Source organism: Strigops habroptila, chromosome 17 (genome assembly GCF_004027225.2).
Source record: "Strigops habroptila isolate Jane chromosome 17, bStrHab1.2.pri, whole genome shotgun sequence".
Classification (NCBI taxonomy): domain Eukaryota; kingdom Metazoa; phylum Chordata; class Aves; order Psittaciformes; family Psittacidae; genus Strigops; species Strigops habroptila.
This window is the reverse complement of record NC_044293.2, coordinates 920,914-935,050: the sequence shown is the minus strand read 5'-3', so window position 1 is coordinate 935,050 and position 14,137 is coordinate 920,914. Positions and strand designations below refer to the sequence as shown.

The following is a 14,137-nucleotide window of genomic DNA, read 5'->3' as shown; positions in this document are numbered from 1 at the left end:
GTTCCCCCCGCCCCGCCCCGTCCCGTCCCGTCCCGGGGGGCGCCGGCCCCGGCACCATATTTGGGGAAAGACTCCGAAAATCGGGGGCTGCGCGTCGTGCCCGCGCATTCCCCGCGTGCCTCTGCGCGGCGCAGCCCGTCCTTCTATAGCCGCGGAGCTGCGGGGCGCCCCCTCTGCCCCACCGCTGCCGCTGCCCCCCGGCACCCAGGCAGGAGGCAATGGGCAAAGTGCAGACACTTTAATGCGAGTCCCTTCCCAGCAGACCCACGCGTGGAGACACGCCACAGCCTTGTCGGGGGGCCACACGGCGGCTGACACCCCCCTGGGATGCTGCAGCAGACATGAGTGGGGCCCCCCCGGCTGCCACTGCTGTGCCGGACCCACACACCCCCTATCCCCACAACTCAGGCACTGAAGAGAGACCCCCACCCGCATGCTGGGGGGCATGGGGCTCCTGGCATGGCACATACCCCAGGCCCCCACCCCATGCCACGGGCCCACGGGCACGGAGCGGCAGCAGCACCTTTACCAGTGTCACCAGCAGCCCCCAGCCCTGGTTGCGGCTCTGGCAGCCTGGGGACGGGCACGGAGAGCTGGGAGGGACCCGGCGGTGGGGACGAGGCACACCGGGACCCCCGGGGAGGGGGACGGAGCAGCTGGTGGGACCTGGCTGGACCCCGAGGGCTGCATTTGGCACAGTCCCGGAGCATGGCCGGCTGCGGGCCCCTAGAAGACGTAGATCTTGTCCCGCTGGACACAGTCCAGGTCATCGTCCAGCGTCAGCAGCACCTGCGGAGCGAGGGGACCGGGTGAGCCGGGGGGGGGGACCAGGGATGCGGGAGCCGGGTGGTGGCATCCAGCACCTACCAGGAAGGAGCCGAACATGGCGATGGAGGAGAGGAAGTGCCAGATGTCGTGATCGTCGAAGAAGTCGAGCAGGATGCAGTCGCGGTTGTGCTCCCGGGACTCGGCCGGTGTTTTCTGTTGGGAACAAGGGCCACCCGTCACCGTGCTGGCCCGTGGGCACCCGCACCCCCCCGCATCACCCACCACTCACCTGCCAAGTGCTGAGCCCCTGGAAGAAGAAGAAGAGGGCGAAGCCCCAGACCACGGAGGTGCCGATGATGCAGAGCAAGGGGATGAGCTTGATGCGCTCACCGCTGCGGAGCTGCGGGGGAGCCGGGGTCAGCAGGAGCTGCGGGGGGCCCGGCCCTGCACTGCCCGCCCCGCACAGCGCGCTCGCCTCCCACCTTCATGATGATGTAGAAGGCGAAGTAGAGGAGCAGGTTGCAGATGCCGATGGCCAGCAGGTAGGAAGCGAAGTCATTGGGGCGGACAATGAGGCCGTAGGCAGCGCTGGGGAGGCAGGGACGGGCAGCGGGGTCAGTGCAGTGTTGGGGTACCCCTACCTGCTGTGCCCATGCACCCGCTGTCCCCAGGGGCTGCTGCTGCTATGGGGAGACCACTCATGCTCGGCTCATGGCTGTCATGAGCCCCATTGAGGGGAGCACAGCCAGGGCTCCGTGCTGCAGGAGCGGGATGGGGACAGCAGCAGGGATGGGGAGCACTGTTTGGGCTGGGAGAAGCAGTGGAGGGTCTGGTGCGTGCCCGGCTCCGCACTTACAGTGACCAGTTGATGATGTTTCCCATGACCAAGAGCACCATCCGATCCTGCAAAGGGCGGAGGGGAGGTGAGGGGAGGGCAGGAGGGGTGCAGAGAGGGGTGTCTGCAGGGCTGGGGGCCCCGGTGCCGGCACTCACCACGTACATGGGCCCGCTGCACTGCCGGACGCAGTCTGTGTACAGCACGTGCAGGATCCTGCGCAGGATGCCTGAGTCTGTGAGGACAGGGGAGGGAGAAGGAGAAGGAGAAAGAAGGAGAAGGTGAAGGCAAAGGACAAGGACAAGGACAAAGACAAGGACAAGGAGAAAGAGAAGGAGGAGAAGGAGAAGGAGAAGGAGAAGGAGAAGGAGAAGGAGAAGGAGAAGGAGAAGGAGAAGGAGAAGGAGAAGAGAGAGGTTGCACCGGGGACCACCGTGCTGCTCCCCCCGGCCCACTTGCAGCAGTGCCCCTGCCTCACCCAGCTTCCAGCGCCCCATGTAGTAGAGCTGTGTGCTCAGCAGCAGCGTGGCCACGATGTGGATGACGGAGAAGACGATCCAGAAAGCCGTGTTCCCCTTGCCAAAGACCTGTGGGGAGCGGGGGTGGGCAATGGGGTGACCTGGCCGGCTGCCCCCCTTCCACCGGCACCCCCTGTACTCACCACACCGACCACGGAGAAGAAGATGACGAGGGCCAGGCAGGCGTAGGCGCTGTAGGCACTGGCGTTGATGTCCGGGTGGCGCTTCTGGTACAGCTTCAGCATGCAGAGCCCCGCGATCATGTACATGAAGGAGGTGTCTGCGGGGGGACAGCGGTGAGCAGGGCAGGGGGACCCCAGTGCAGCAATGGGTGATGGGGGTACTCACGAACTGGAAGTTGGTGTAGTTGGGGCAGACGTGGTAGCAGGCGCTGAGCAGCCCTCATCATGAGCGCGGTGCCCATGGCGTAGAAGAGCCCAAAGTGCTTGGGGATGCCGCACTCCTGCAGCGGGAGGGGAGAGGGGAAGGAACGGGGCCCTGTGGGGCTGAGCCCCCCCCAGCACACAGCCCTGTGGCCACCGGTCCTTACAGGGCGTAGGCATCGTTGCGCATGAGCGCCCGTTGTAGTTGATCTCGCGCTGCAGGATGATGAGCAGGAAGAGCAAGCCCAGCAGCACGTAGCCCAGGTTGCTGAGGATGTTGTTGAAGCGCTGCGGGGGGACAATCAGATGCGGGTGCTGCAGACCCCCCTCCCTGCGCACAGGGACCCCCCAGATGCCCACAGACCCCCCAAACCCACCTGAGGTTCCCCAGTGGGTGAGCACAGAGGAAGTTGTAGTAGCAGATGTCCTGGTTGCCAGTGACATTCACCACCTGCATGCATGGGCACAGCGAGAGGAGGTGGAAGTGGGACGCGGGGATATGGGGATATCCCCATTGCATCTGGGGTGCACAGTTGGGGGCCGAAGCCCCCAAAAGCCCCATTTGCTGCCCCCATGTCCCCACTTACTGTCTGGTAGGTGATGACGAGCTGGACGACGGGGAGGGCGTAGAACACAAGCGATGGTGGCGATGTGTTCCTGTAAGAGGCATCAGAAGGGTATCAGGGGGCTCCGATGCCACCCCAGGACGGACACCGCTCTGTGCCCCCATCCCACAACCCGCTCACCAGAAGTAGATCTGGTACTTCTTGCGCAGCACCCGCTTGTCCTTGCGGGCCAGGTCGGCCACGCAGAGGTATTGCTGGAAGGAGAGGCAGGAGGGCTCAGTGGGGCAGCGGGGGGCAGCCGGGGCACCGGGGGCGCGGGCAGGACGCACCTTGGTGCGGATCACGTTCTTGTCGTAGTCAATGTCAGCCAGGGTGTCGTAGTCGTCCTCCTCCACGGAGCTGAGTGATCCAGGCGCGGGCGCGCCCGCCACGTGCTCCAGCGAGTTCTCCCTGCGCCAAGCGGGCATCAGCGGCGCCCAGTGCACCCAGGGCCACCCCACACACCCCAATCAGACACCCAATTAACCTGAGCCCTTCAGCTCGCCCCGGGACAGGACCCCGGCACTACCCTGGGAGCATCGCCCTTGTCCCCGTGGCTGGGACAGGTTGGGGCCAGGGGGACCATGTACCCCCCTGCCCTGGCTCTGTGGGAGGGGAGGGAGGAGCAAGGTGCGTGTGCTTGGGCAATTGTGGGTTGATTGGCCCGTCCCTGCCCGGTACCAGCATCTACCCATGGCAATGCTCAGCGGCCTCATCGGGATGGAGGGTGTGCGCCGCTTGAACTGCTCCTGCCCTTCAAAGGAAAGCCAGAGTTACCGGAGCAGGAGCGGGGGGAGCCCCGGCGGGGATCCCGTGCATGTCCACCCCCCTGGCAGCGGAGCAGACCCCGCTGCGGGCTGCATGGAGAGCTGGTGACCCAGGGACCCTCACGACACCGGAGACCCTTCCCGGGACAACCCGGACGGGACTCCGTGTCCCGGGAAGGGGTCCCTGGACACGGAGAGGACAGGGCCGGACGCCGCCGGCAGCGCGGCACCTCTGCAGTGGCCATGGCAGCCACCACGCTGCCGCCCCGGCACTCACCCACGTAGCCATAGGGGACTTCTGCGGAGCACACGCTGTCCGTGACGCCCTCAGTGCTGCTGGAGGAGCCGTTCCCTGCAAGGACAAGGACGGGACGGCCAGACAGTCAGGGACAGCCAGGCAGGGAGGCGAGGGAGGGTGTGTGGTGGCGGCACGCACCAAAGGAGCCGTAACCGTAGCTGTCGTAGGGAGAATGGCCTAGGAAGGAGTCGGGGATGCTGCGGCCGTGCCCTGCGAGACAGGAGGGTCCCTGTCAGCCACCAGCAGCTCCCGTGGCACCCGGGAGCGAGCTCACAGCGAAGGAGCGAGCAGGGGCTGCACCTACCCAGTAGAGACGCTGGGAGTCCCCGGAAAGCGTGGAAAGAAAGAGACAGACTTGGTGAGATGCCCCAGCCCCAGAGCAGCAAAGCCCAACCCCAGGATGTCCCTGTCCCCTGACACTGGGATTTGTCCCCAGGGAGCTGGGGGACCAGCAGGGCTCAGGGGGACATCGGGGAACCTCTGCAAGGGCTTTGCTATGGGCTCGAGAGGGCAAAGTAACCGTGACTCCCCCAGACAACCCCCTGGTGCTGCTGCCACCAGCCCCTCACCTGTGTCCAGGCTGGGCGAGTCCATGGCTGCCAGGAGCCCCTTCCTCTTCTGCTGCCTGCCAAGGGAAGCAGCATGAGGAGTCAGGGACGAGGGGCACGGCACGACCGAGGCCACACCATGCACCGGGGACAGCACAGCACCCACAGTCTGTACCTGGGACACCGGGAACTCACCGGCAGCTCTCCCAGCAGGCGATGAGCAGCGTGAGGATGTAGAAGGACAGGAAGATGCCCAGGCAGAAGAGCATGCTCCTCACGTAGGCTTCCGCTGCGCAGAGCCAGGACAAGCCCTCAGCGGGGACCTGCTGCTGCGGGACCCCATAAAGCCCAGCACCCCCCAGCCCCAAACAGCCCCTCCAGCTTACACGTTATGGCGGGTGACACCATCACCTCCAGCGTCTTCTGCCGGTTGTGCTGGTCCACGGGGTCATCTGGAAGAAGGCACGGGCTGGGGGCTCGGCCCTCTGCAGCCGCACTGTGTGCCCCCAGCACACAACCCGTGGTGGCAGGGGTGCGCTCGCAGTGGGGGCTTCCCCCAGCGTACCTGGTAAGGCATCTCTGGAGAGCGGGTAGTAGGGCAGAGCCCCCCCACACACCTCGTCCTCTGTCTTCACCACCACCACCACGTAGAAGCTGTTGCTGGGGAAATCCTTCTTCTGCAACAGTCATCCCGGGGGTGAGAGATGGTGGTGAGCAGAGCCCGGCTCTGGGGGACTCAGGGCTGATACCCCCAGCACCAGGCAGGGGTCAGCACGGCCCCACTCTCACCTGCACCGTGATGGCCGCTTTCTTGGTCATGGTCTGGTACATGCCGATGAAGGCCACGTTGTTGTCCAGGTCGTAGACAGGGCACTGCGGGGACAGAGGGACCGTCAGCCCCGCCAGGCATCACGGGTCACCCGGAGAGAGCCCCCAACACCCAAACCCACCAGGATGTCCTGGATGGAGATGACAGAGCAGGGGAAGGCCATGGCCGAGGTCACCTTCACAATCACCGAGTCCACTCCCTCGGGGAACTCGTACTTGAAATACTGGGGGGGTGAAAGGGCCTGTCAATGCCACAGCGTCCACGATCTGCTCCCCATACACAGCACACCAGCTCCTCCTCACCTGCGGCTGCGCGGCCGTGGCGTTGAAGCTGAACCTTTCATTTGTCCTGCAGAGAGCACCGGAGAACTGATGGGTGGCGAGCCCGTGGCCAGTGGCCCTGGCAGGGAGCGGGGCTGGGGACCAGGGCTGCCCTCACCTCAGCACGAAGTTCTCCACATGGGTGACCCGCAGCTGGTAGGAGGCATTGAGGGACAGCGTGGACACATCCACGTAGAAGTGCTGGGTCTCCACCTCCGCCTTGGTCTGAGGCTGGCAGAGCGTGCGGCTCACCTCCTGGTACGCGTACTTGCGCTGGTACCTGGGCAGGGAGAGCAGTGCTATGCCTGCGGGATCCTGCCCGCATCCCGGGATCCCTGCCCGCAATCCCGGGCACCCTGCCCGTCCCGCTGGTACTCACAGCCCCCGGAGGATGAGCGGCACCTGGAAGGACACCACCGCCTCCTTCTGCCTCACCACGAAGAGGACGGGCAAGTCCTTGTGGTCAGAGAGGACGTTCACCGACACCCGCACGCCCTCCGTCTGCGGGGAGGAACGCGAGGTGTTGGCCGCGGCGGCTGGACTTTGCTCGGCCGTCGTGGCAGAGCCCGTGTCCCGTGTCCCGCATCCCGCATCCCATGTCCCGTCCGCGGGGCCCCCGGAGCTCGGCGAGGAGCGTGCGGCGGCGCACGGGCCGCCGCGCCGGCTCACCCTGTTCCTCCGGACGCTGTGGTTGAAGGCGTAGATGTTGAGCAGGTCGGCGTTCACCCAGTCGCTGTAGGTGGTGTTGAAACGGGCCTCCTTCTCCTTCACCTCGGGCGGCCGGCAGGGCTGGGGCATGGCGGGCGGCAGGGCCAGCATCGCCCAGGCCAGCAGCGCCCGGGCCAGCGCGGCCGCCCCGGTGCCCGCCATCCCGCCAGCATCCCCGGCCGCGCCCGCACCGGCCAAGGTCCGCCGGGGCGGGACGGGACGGGACGGACGGGACGGGACGGGGTGGTCAGCCGGGGCGCGCCCGGGAGCGCTGCCCCATGGCGAGCCCCGCCGCTGCCGCTGCGCTGCCGGTGCCGCTGCCGGTGCCGCCGCCGGTGTCAGTGTCCCCGGGCCCGCGCTGAGCCCGGTGCGGATCCGAGCGGCGCCGCGGGCAGAGCCCGGGGGTGCCGGTCCCGCGGCCGGTGCCGGTCCCGCTGGCGGTGCCCTGTGTGCGGTCCCGCCGGTGCCGGTGCCCGCTGCCGCTGCCGGTACTTTCTCTGTCCCCGTTCCGCAGGCGGCTGTAAACACGGGCCGGCGGTGACGTAACGCGCCGTCACAGGTTATAAAGGGCCCGGTCGGGGAAGTGACGCGGCGGCGGCGGCGGCTCCGACCGGGGGAGCGGCAACAGCGGCGGCGCCCGCCCGCGGGGAGCCCGGGTCCTGCGCAGGGGCAGCCCCGACTCCATAGGAGACCCCATAGGGAAGCGCTGTCCCATAGGGGAGCCCCCACTCCACCGCAGTGACCACAGCCGCCCCCCGCCCGGGGACACCCCGGTCGCACGGACACCCCCGAGTCCCCCCAAGAGGGGCCGAGGCCACATCCTGCTCACTGAGCCCGGGATGGGATGGGAGCGAGCCCTCCCCAGCCCCAGCCCACCCCCGCTATGCCATGGCCTCGGTTTTGGGGTGCTCATGCATTTTCTGTGTCTGGGGTTGGGTTTTCTGGTTTAACCCACCCTCCCAAACCAGCTCAGCCCCACATTATCTCATAGGAAGCTGTTTCCAGGCTTGAAGTGACATCCAGGACCTCCACTGGTGGTTTCCCTCTCTCCTGTGCAGGACAAACATAAGGAGACAACACTGCTGCTATTGTGCACTTTATTTCTACAGGTTCTCCTCTCACCGAGGACCCCAAAGCACTTTTCGGAGCGTCTGCACGTTGTCTCCGTGCTCCGGGTGGTGACAGCAGATGGAATGACTTGCTCAGGGAGAGATGGACACCCGTGTGGGACCTGGAAGCAGAGCTCCCACCGGCTCCAAAGCTGCTGCTCCGACTGGAGGATCACCTCTGCAGGGATGAGTTGGTGTGTGGGGATGTGGGCTCCCCGTTAAACCACCGAGGAAGCAAACACAGGCTGGTGGCCTCGAGGTGCTGGGTACCTGCACCTGCAGAGCCCTGCTCACAGCTCCGGGAGCGGGGGAAAGGAGAGGGAAAACCGACAGACAAAGGCCCCGCTGGAGCAGGGAAAGGACAGATGTGAAACAAGGAGCGAGGATGCGGGCGAGCAGGACCCCGCGGGCCCCTGGGCGGGGTTTGGCTGCTCAGGGCAGGGCAGCACCTCCCCAGCCCTCAGAAACAAACACAACGAGGCACCGACACAGAGAGGGAGGGAAGGAGGGAGGCGGGCGCCCGGGCACACACACACACACACGCTGCGACACGGTGGGGTGAAACATTGACATTTATATCGCGATATGCACTAACAGAGTGAGCTCTACCAGCCGATGCATTTTGCCAAAGCAGAATCACAACTGTTTCGTCCCGGGGAAGGCTCAGGGCGGCGAGTGGAGAGGGCAGCACCCCCGGGCACAGGCTTTCCTCCTCGTAGGTCCCATCCCGTGGTCATCCTCCCGTCCCCTGGTAAGTTACAAGAGGCTCTTTCTGGCATTTCACTTCCTTTGTTTTATGTCCCTGCTGCAATGAACATGAAACAGACGATGCTCAGCCCCTAAGGAGGAACCTTCTCTACCCGGCTGAGGAGGAGGTGCTGGGTTTTAGCTGAGAACCCCCCCCAGAAGCCTGCAGCTGGAGCGGGACAGGCTGGGACTGCGCAGCGGGAAGCAGAGCTGCGGAGCGAGCCTCGGGAGCAGCACAGCCCCAGCCTGGCTCGTGGGGCAGGACCGGAATCCCTCCTCCACTGTGCCACTCCCGAGCTCCCGACTTCCGACCCCGGCGAGCGGAACGTCTTTCCTTCATCTGTGTGTAGATCACATATACTGGAAACAAAACACACACTATGCATGCAATCCAGGCAGGAATCCTGCTATGATCAAATCTACAGGAAGAGGGGAAGGTAGTGGGGACAGTCATGTATTCCTTAACGCGAGGTTATAGACGCGGCAAACACCAGCACCCTCTGCTATGAGGAAGGGCAGACAAACTATGTACAGCACCGAGGTGCTTCACTGCAGCAACCCGGACACCTGGACACCCCTCGTGCCCGACACACTGTGGAGTGCCTGATACGAAGCCAGTAGTTCCTCCTGGATTTACCTGCCAGGACCCGTGGTGGTGGCTCGTGGCCGGACACCACAGCGTGAGCCACAGCGAGGTGCACGGCACCAGCTCCGGCAGGTAAGCCAAGGAGGAACAGACCGGGCTGAAAACAAGTTTCCTGGCAAGTGGAGTTATCTATTCACCGAGGGCTCTGCTGTGTGGGTCCGAACCAGTTTCCTTCTGAAAAAGAGAACCTTTCGCTTGTAAGTAAAAGCTGTTTTCATACAACCGTTAGTGACTACTGCAGCCCTCGTAACCAAAACTAAACCCAAATCCTGCCTGGTCTGGTCCCCTGCCCCTGTGGCTGCCTCAGCCAGGGGCCAGGAGCAGTGTCCAGGGCAGGAAAACCTGCACCTCGACTTTGCCTGTTACTGCAAGAGGCTGTAGTTGCTCCAATAAAATGTTTATACAAGTAAACCAGAAGCGATAAAGAAATGTACACCTTGGAACCTGTAAAGCTTCAGAGTGCTGCAGGCCTCGAGACAGGGGCAGGCCAATGGGTTTCCTTTACAAAAAAAGGATGTAACAGTCATGCCTTCAAAAACGCACAAAAAGGAGCAATGCTCAGCACTGTGAGAGCCTCGTGGCACAGGCAGCTCGGAGCAGGGAGTGAACGCAGCAGCGGCTCTAGAGCAGCATCACTGGGGGATTAAAATCCTAAACTGAGCTACTGTTAAAAGCCAGCAAGAGCCCAGGGCAGAGCCCAGGGCAGCAGCAGCAGCACCGCAGCCACGTGGCACAGGCAGGGGAGGAAAAGTGCCCTGGTGGAAACAGCACAAGGGCAAGCGCTGGGAGCGAGCCGCCTGCTCCTGTGCACGTCCCAATTCCAGCTTCACGCTGCTTCAGGGAGGAGGAGTGAGAAAGCGACACGTGCCATTAACGCCCCAAACCAAAAACGCTTCCAAAGGTGGGACCGAGTTTGGAAAAATGCATCTGCTCTGGCTTTTGCAAGTGGAATGTGATTCTTGTTCAGCGCTAACACAGAGCCGGGAGCCCAGCGCGGCCACGGGGGTTCTAGGACAACCACAGAGCAACAAGACATGAGAGGGGCACAGAGGGACAGTCCTGTTCTCCTTGTGAATGAGGAATGGTTTAAAAGTAAAACTCTTCGTCAGCTACTTTCCTCCTGCAATAAAAGCAACCCAGCCGGCCCTCATCTGTACAAGACCAGTTAAACATCAGCCTTCCCCCTCAAAACACTAGGTACGGACATCCGGTAACATTCTACAATGGAAAGTGCTTTAAGAAAGAAGGATTCTGTAGTGCCAGTGACAGAACTGATCTGATGGGCTGGGTGATGCTGTCGACGCCGGGAGCTCAGGCCAGGGCAGCTCGTTTCTCCTCGGGGGTCTCCTCCAGCAGCTGCATGATCAGTTCGTGGAGGGGTTTGCAGATCTTTGCGTAGCCCCCTCCCGTGAGGTGCAGGAAATCAAACATGTCGTGGTAGGAGATGGTGCCATCCGAGTGCACGAAGCCGGCGTCCACGTCCAGGAGCTGCACGTTGCACAGTTTGGGGAGCGAGGCTTTCAGCAGGTGGTTCACCTTGGCGTTCTTCTGCCGCAGCGGGTTTGGCTTCTCTCCGCGAGGTAGCAGGCCCTGGCACAAGGGGGAGGCAAACAAGAGCTTCACACGACCTCGCTGGCACAACAGCGCCTTCTGATCCACGCTGCCCGCCACCAGCTCAGGCTGTGACAGGAGGAATCTCTCCCTTCCATCAGGCTCGCTCCATCCACACCCAGTATGAAACACCACCGAGGGCGCCGGGTGAGCTGTGGGCACAAGGGGCCAGCTCTGATCAGGGCACCCCTTTTCCCCTCACAGGACTTCCTCCACATCGCTTCTAAGCGGGGCAGGAGCACCACTAATGGGGAGGATTCCAGCCATCCCAAAAGAAGGATTCCTACACAGCCAAGGGAGCAAAGGGAGCACGGAGCAGGGCACAGATGAATGCCTGCCTGCTCGGTGCCCATCCCTGGCTCCGGTATCGCAGCGGGACAGCGCAGAGCCCACGTGGCTCCCCAGCTCCAGGAGACACCCCAGCACAGAGACGTACCAGCACAATGACTTTGGCCTGTGGCTGCTGGGTGTTTATCAGGCGCACGATGGCCTCGATCCCTCCTGCGACTTCTTCAGCTGTGTTCTCGTGATTGTTTGTTCCAACCCAAACCACAATGACCTACAAGGGAGAAAAAGCGTTTCCAGCCTGTCCACAGCCACGTGTCCCGGGTGGGTGAGCCTGAAACCCCGAACAAACACCATCTGTGCCAGGCTGGGGGCTGCACCCGCAGCACCGAAGTCCCGTCTCAGCACAGGGCTGCCTGCTCTGGGTTCCGCATGTACCTTCGGTTTAATGTTCTCCAGTTCACCGTTCTTCAGCCTCCACAGAACATGGCCTGTGGTGTCTCCACCGATCCCAAAGTTCAGTGCATGAAGGGGTGAGAAGAGCTCGCGCCAGATCTGCAACCAGAAACCAGCTTGTGTTTGCAGAGCCCTGTCCTCATCGCGAAAGGAACAGCCTGCCCTGACCAGCGATGGCTCCGAGCGAGCCACGAGCCTTCCTCTGCACACTCACTTCCACAAAGGGCTTTCAAACACAGGCTGAGGCTTTACTTGGGGGTCTGGAGGGGACAGAGGGGCTGCTGCTGAAGCACCCTGGCACAGAGGAAGGGGAAGCTCTCTCGAGCAGCTCCTCAGAGACACAGAGCGCTGGCTCTGTCACGGAGCACCCTGGCCCTGGCTGCCCTCAGCACACAGGTATCCGTGACCTGAGGAAATCCTTTCACCACCAGGGAACAAAACCACACGAGAAGGATCAGCTTTGCCAGGAACCCTTCTTTGCCCCAGTGGGGTTTCAGAAGACAGCCAGAGTGCCAGCAGCACCACAAGTGCCTGAGGGTTAAATGTGTTCTGGCCACGGAAGATACACCTACAGAGACCCAGCGGTGCCCCTGGGAGTTTGAATGTGAGACTTGAACTAGGAAGGGGCTGTGTGTCCAAGTGGAGGCCGTCTCAACAGCTTCAGAGCATGACTGCAAACAGCCTACAAACCACGAGGCTTCGTTCCAGCAGCGGGAAGGGCTGGGAGCAGGGCAGGATGAATGGGAGAGAGGGCAGCCAGACCCCAACAAAGGACCTGCCTGCACTGCACAGGACCACCAGTGACTGGGGTACAGAGAGAACGTGTCCCCCCAGCTCCCCCTTTCTGTAGCCATACCTCATACTGCTGGAGCAGCTGCACCATGGAGTCCCCCACGAAGAGCACGTCGGGCTCCTTGTCTTTGCAGTCCGACACGAACCTGTTGTGCTGGTACAGGAAGGCAACAAGGTCAGCTCGGCGGGGTGACATCCTGCTGCAGCACAGGGGGGACCCCCACAACCCCCCCCAGCCAGCTCGGGTGCGAGAAGAGCAGCACCTGAGGGTGCTGCACCCAGGTGAGCCCGTCGGGCACCACCACTGCAGAGGAGTGAATGGCCGGGCAGCGCCGTGGGCATCCCCTGGCTGCTGGTCCCTGCTGCAGCACGGGATGGGGGTGCACACACCGCCCCGGCTGTACCCAGCCGCTCCCTCACGCAGCCGCCCAGCGGGAAGCGCTTTGTTCGGGCCGAGCACGGCAGGGTTCAGCCCCTCCGCTCCAGCTTTACCTGCGACATCCACCTGTCATCGCCCTGCACGTCCTCCGCGGCGTGCGGCACCGCCGCCGGGTTCGCGTCCCCGCTGCTCATCCTGCTCCTGCGGGAACAACGCCTCAGCTGCACCGCGACCCCCGCGCAGGGCGGGGGGTGTGGGGACACACGGACCCCGCCGCACCGCGGGCCGAGCCCCTCAGCGCGGCCCCTTCCTCCCGCTCCCGCCCCGGCGCCCCCCGGCCGGGCCCGGCCCCGCACTCACGGCGGCTGCGGCTCTCCCCGCGCCTCCATGGCACCTCCCTGCCCTCGGCCCGGGCCGCACCGCGCCTGCGCGCCCCCCCACCGCCGCTTCCGCTTCCGCTTCCGCCAATCGCCGCCCGCGCTGCCGGGGGAAGCCTTTAGGTGGCGCCCGGGATGGCGCGGGGTGACGTCACTCCCCGGGCGGGCGGCGGGGTGACGTCACCGCGGGGGGGGGGGGACGTGCGCGCGTGTGTCCGTTCCGCGTTCACCTTTTCCCGGCGTTTTCACCCCAAAACCGCGGCGCCGCTCTTTCCCTCCACAAGGGGGCGCCCCGCGCGGCCAATCACAGCCCGTGACGGCAGCGCTGGCGTCACTGGCCCCGCCTCTCCTCCCTCCCCGCGGTTGTCATGACAATACCCCCCCCCCCCGCGGATGAGCTCACGCGGTGCCGCAGCCCCGCGGGGGGGGGTTGCTCCTCGCGACAAGATGGCGGCGGCGGCGGCGGCGGCTGCAGCGGGAGGCGCGGGGGGGGCCCCGCGGCTGTCCCCGGCCCCGCCGCCCGCGCGGCCGCCCGGGCCCGCTCGCATCGGCTACTACGAGGTGGAGCGGACCATCGGCAAGGGCAACTTCGCCGTGGTGAAGCTGGCCACGCACCTGGTGACCCGCGCCAAGGTGAGCGGCCTGCGGGCCCGGCCCCGCCGCACCGAGCCCCGCACCACGGGCACAGGGAGGGCCCCGGTGGGAGCCGCGCGGAGCGGCAGCAGCAGCCGCCGCCGCGGTTGGGTCGGTGCGGCGGAGGGCAGTGCCGAGGGCTCCTCCGGCTGCGGGGGAGCTGGGAATGGCAGCGGGCAGGACGGAGGGAAGCGTGTGGCCCTGCGGTCGGGAGCGTGGCTGTGCCCCGGGAACACCAGGGGCTGTTCGCAGCGCGGTTACACCGGGCGGCTCTGCCCCGAATTGGGCTGTATTTGCCGAACTGAGCCCCGGTTCTGTGCCTTCGAGCGGCCGCCGCTCCCCCCCCCCAGCCCGGCTGCTGGAGAGGCGGGCGGGGAGCTCAGGGAGGCTGATCCCGCTGAGCCGGGATTGCGCCGGCTGCTGCGGGTCGTGTCCCTGCTCTCAGGAGTCAAGGGTGCCTGTGAGCGGGGCTCTGCTGCGTGCCGAGAGCTGGGGCTGCTGTAAGGGCAAAAGGCACCCCCGT

The 14,137-nt window shown here is 64.7% G+C and overlaps 3 protein-coding genes across 3 annotated transcripts in view; 1 reads left to right on the top strand and 2 right to left on the bottom strand.

Annotated features, from left to right (window-relative positions):
• Positions 1-223: 223 nt before the first annotated feature.
• SIDT2 (SID1 transmembrane family member 2) lies at positions 224-6,767 on the bottom strand. Its single transcript, XM_030505677.1, is given in 30 exon segments — positions 224-789; positions 868-981; positions 1,058-1,168; positions 1,251-1,356; positions 1,625-1,671; positions 1,762-1,838; positions 2,082-2,190; positions 2,265-2,401; positions 2,466-2,524; positions 2,526-2,584; positions 2,662-2,702; positions 2,705-2,792; positions 2,878-2,955; positions 3,092-3,161; positions 3,251-3,324; positions 3,400-3,521; positions 3,801-3,863; positions 4,154-4,228; positions 4,313-4,384; positions 4,479-4,490; positions 4,744-4,799; positions 4,918-5,011; positions 5,109-5,174; positions 5,288-5,399; positions 5,512-5,595; positions 5,673-5,774; positions 5,854-5,899; positions 5,990-6,151; positions 6,251-6,372; positions 6,541-6,767. Coding segments are annotated over 30 exon segments (2,622 nt in total). The 5' UTR covers positions 6,742-6,767; the 3' UTR covers positions 224-726.
• A 1,475-nt stretch (positions 6,768-8,242) lies between these two features.
• Positions 8,243-13,057, bottom strand: PAFAH1B2 (platelet activating factor acetylhydrolase 1b catalytic subunit 2). Its single transcript, XM_030505671.1, has 6 exons — positions 12,965-13,057; positions 12,718-12,805; positions 12,290-12,379; positions 11,416-11,532; positions 11,129-11,251; positions 8,243-10,671 (listed from the first exon to the last, which is right to left on the bottom strand). The coding sequence occupies exons 1-6, from the start codon at positions 12,991-12,993 to the stop codon at positions 10,393-10,395; spliced, it is 726 nt and encodes a 241-aa protein (XP_030361531.1). The 5' UTR covers positions 12,994-13,057; the 3' UTR covers positions 8,243-10,392.
• A 322-nt stretch (positions 13,058-13,379) lies between these two features.
• Positions 13,380-14,137, top strand: part of SIK3 (SIK family kinase 3) — a 59,122-nt gene continuing 58,364 nt past the window's right edge. The window contains 1 exon segment of the mRNA XM_030505665.1: positions 13,380-13,614. Within this exon segment, the coding sequence (XP_030361525.1) occupies positions 13,429-13,614 (186 nt within the window). The 5' untranslated portion in view covers positions 13,380-13,428.

Excerpts from the sequence above, each read along its gene's own strand:
- PAFAH1B2 (XM_030505671.1), bottom strand. The coding sequence starts at position 12,993 with ATGGAGGCGCGGGGAGAGCCGCAGCCGCC. Across the intron at positions 12,380-12,717 it reads ATGACAGGTGGATGTCGCAG|CACAACAGGTTCGTGTCGGA; the intron begins GTAAAGCTGGAG and ends TTCCTGTACCAG. Across the intron at positions 10,672-11,128 it reads AGGCCAAAGTCATTGTGCTG|GGCCTGCTACCTCGCGGAGA; the intron begins GTACGTCTCTGT and ends CCCTTGTGCCAG.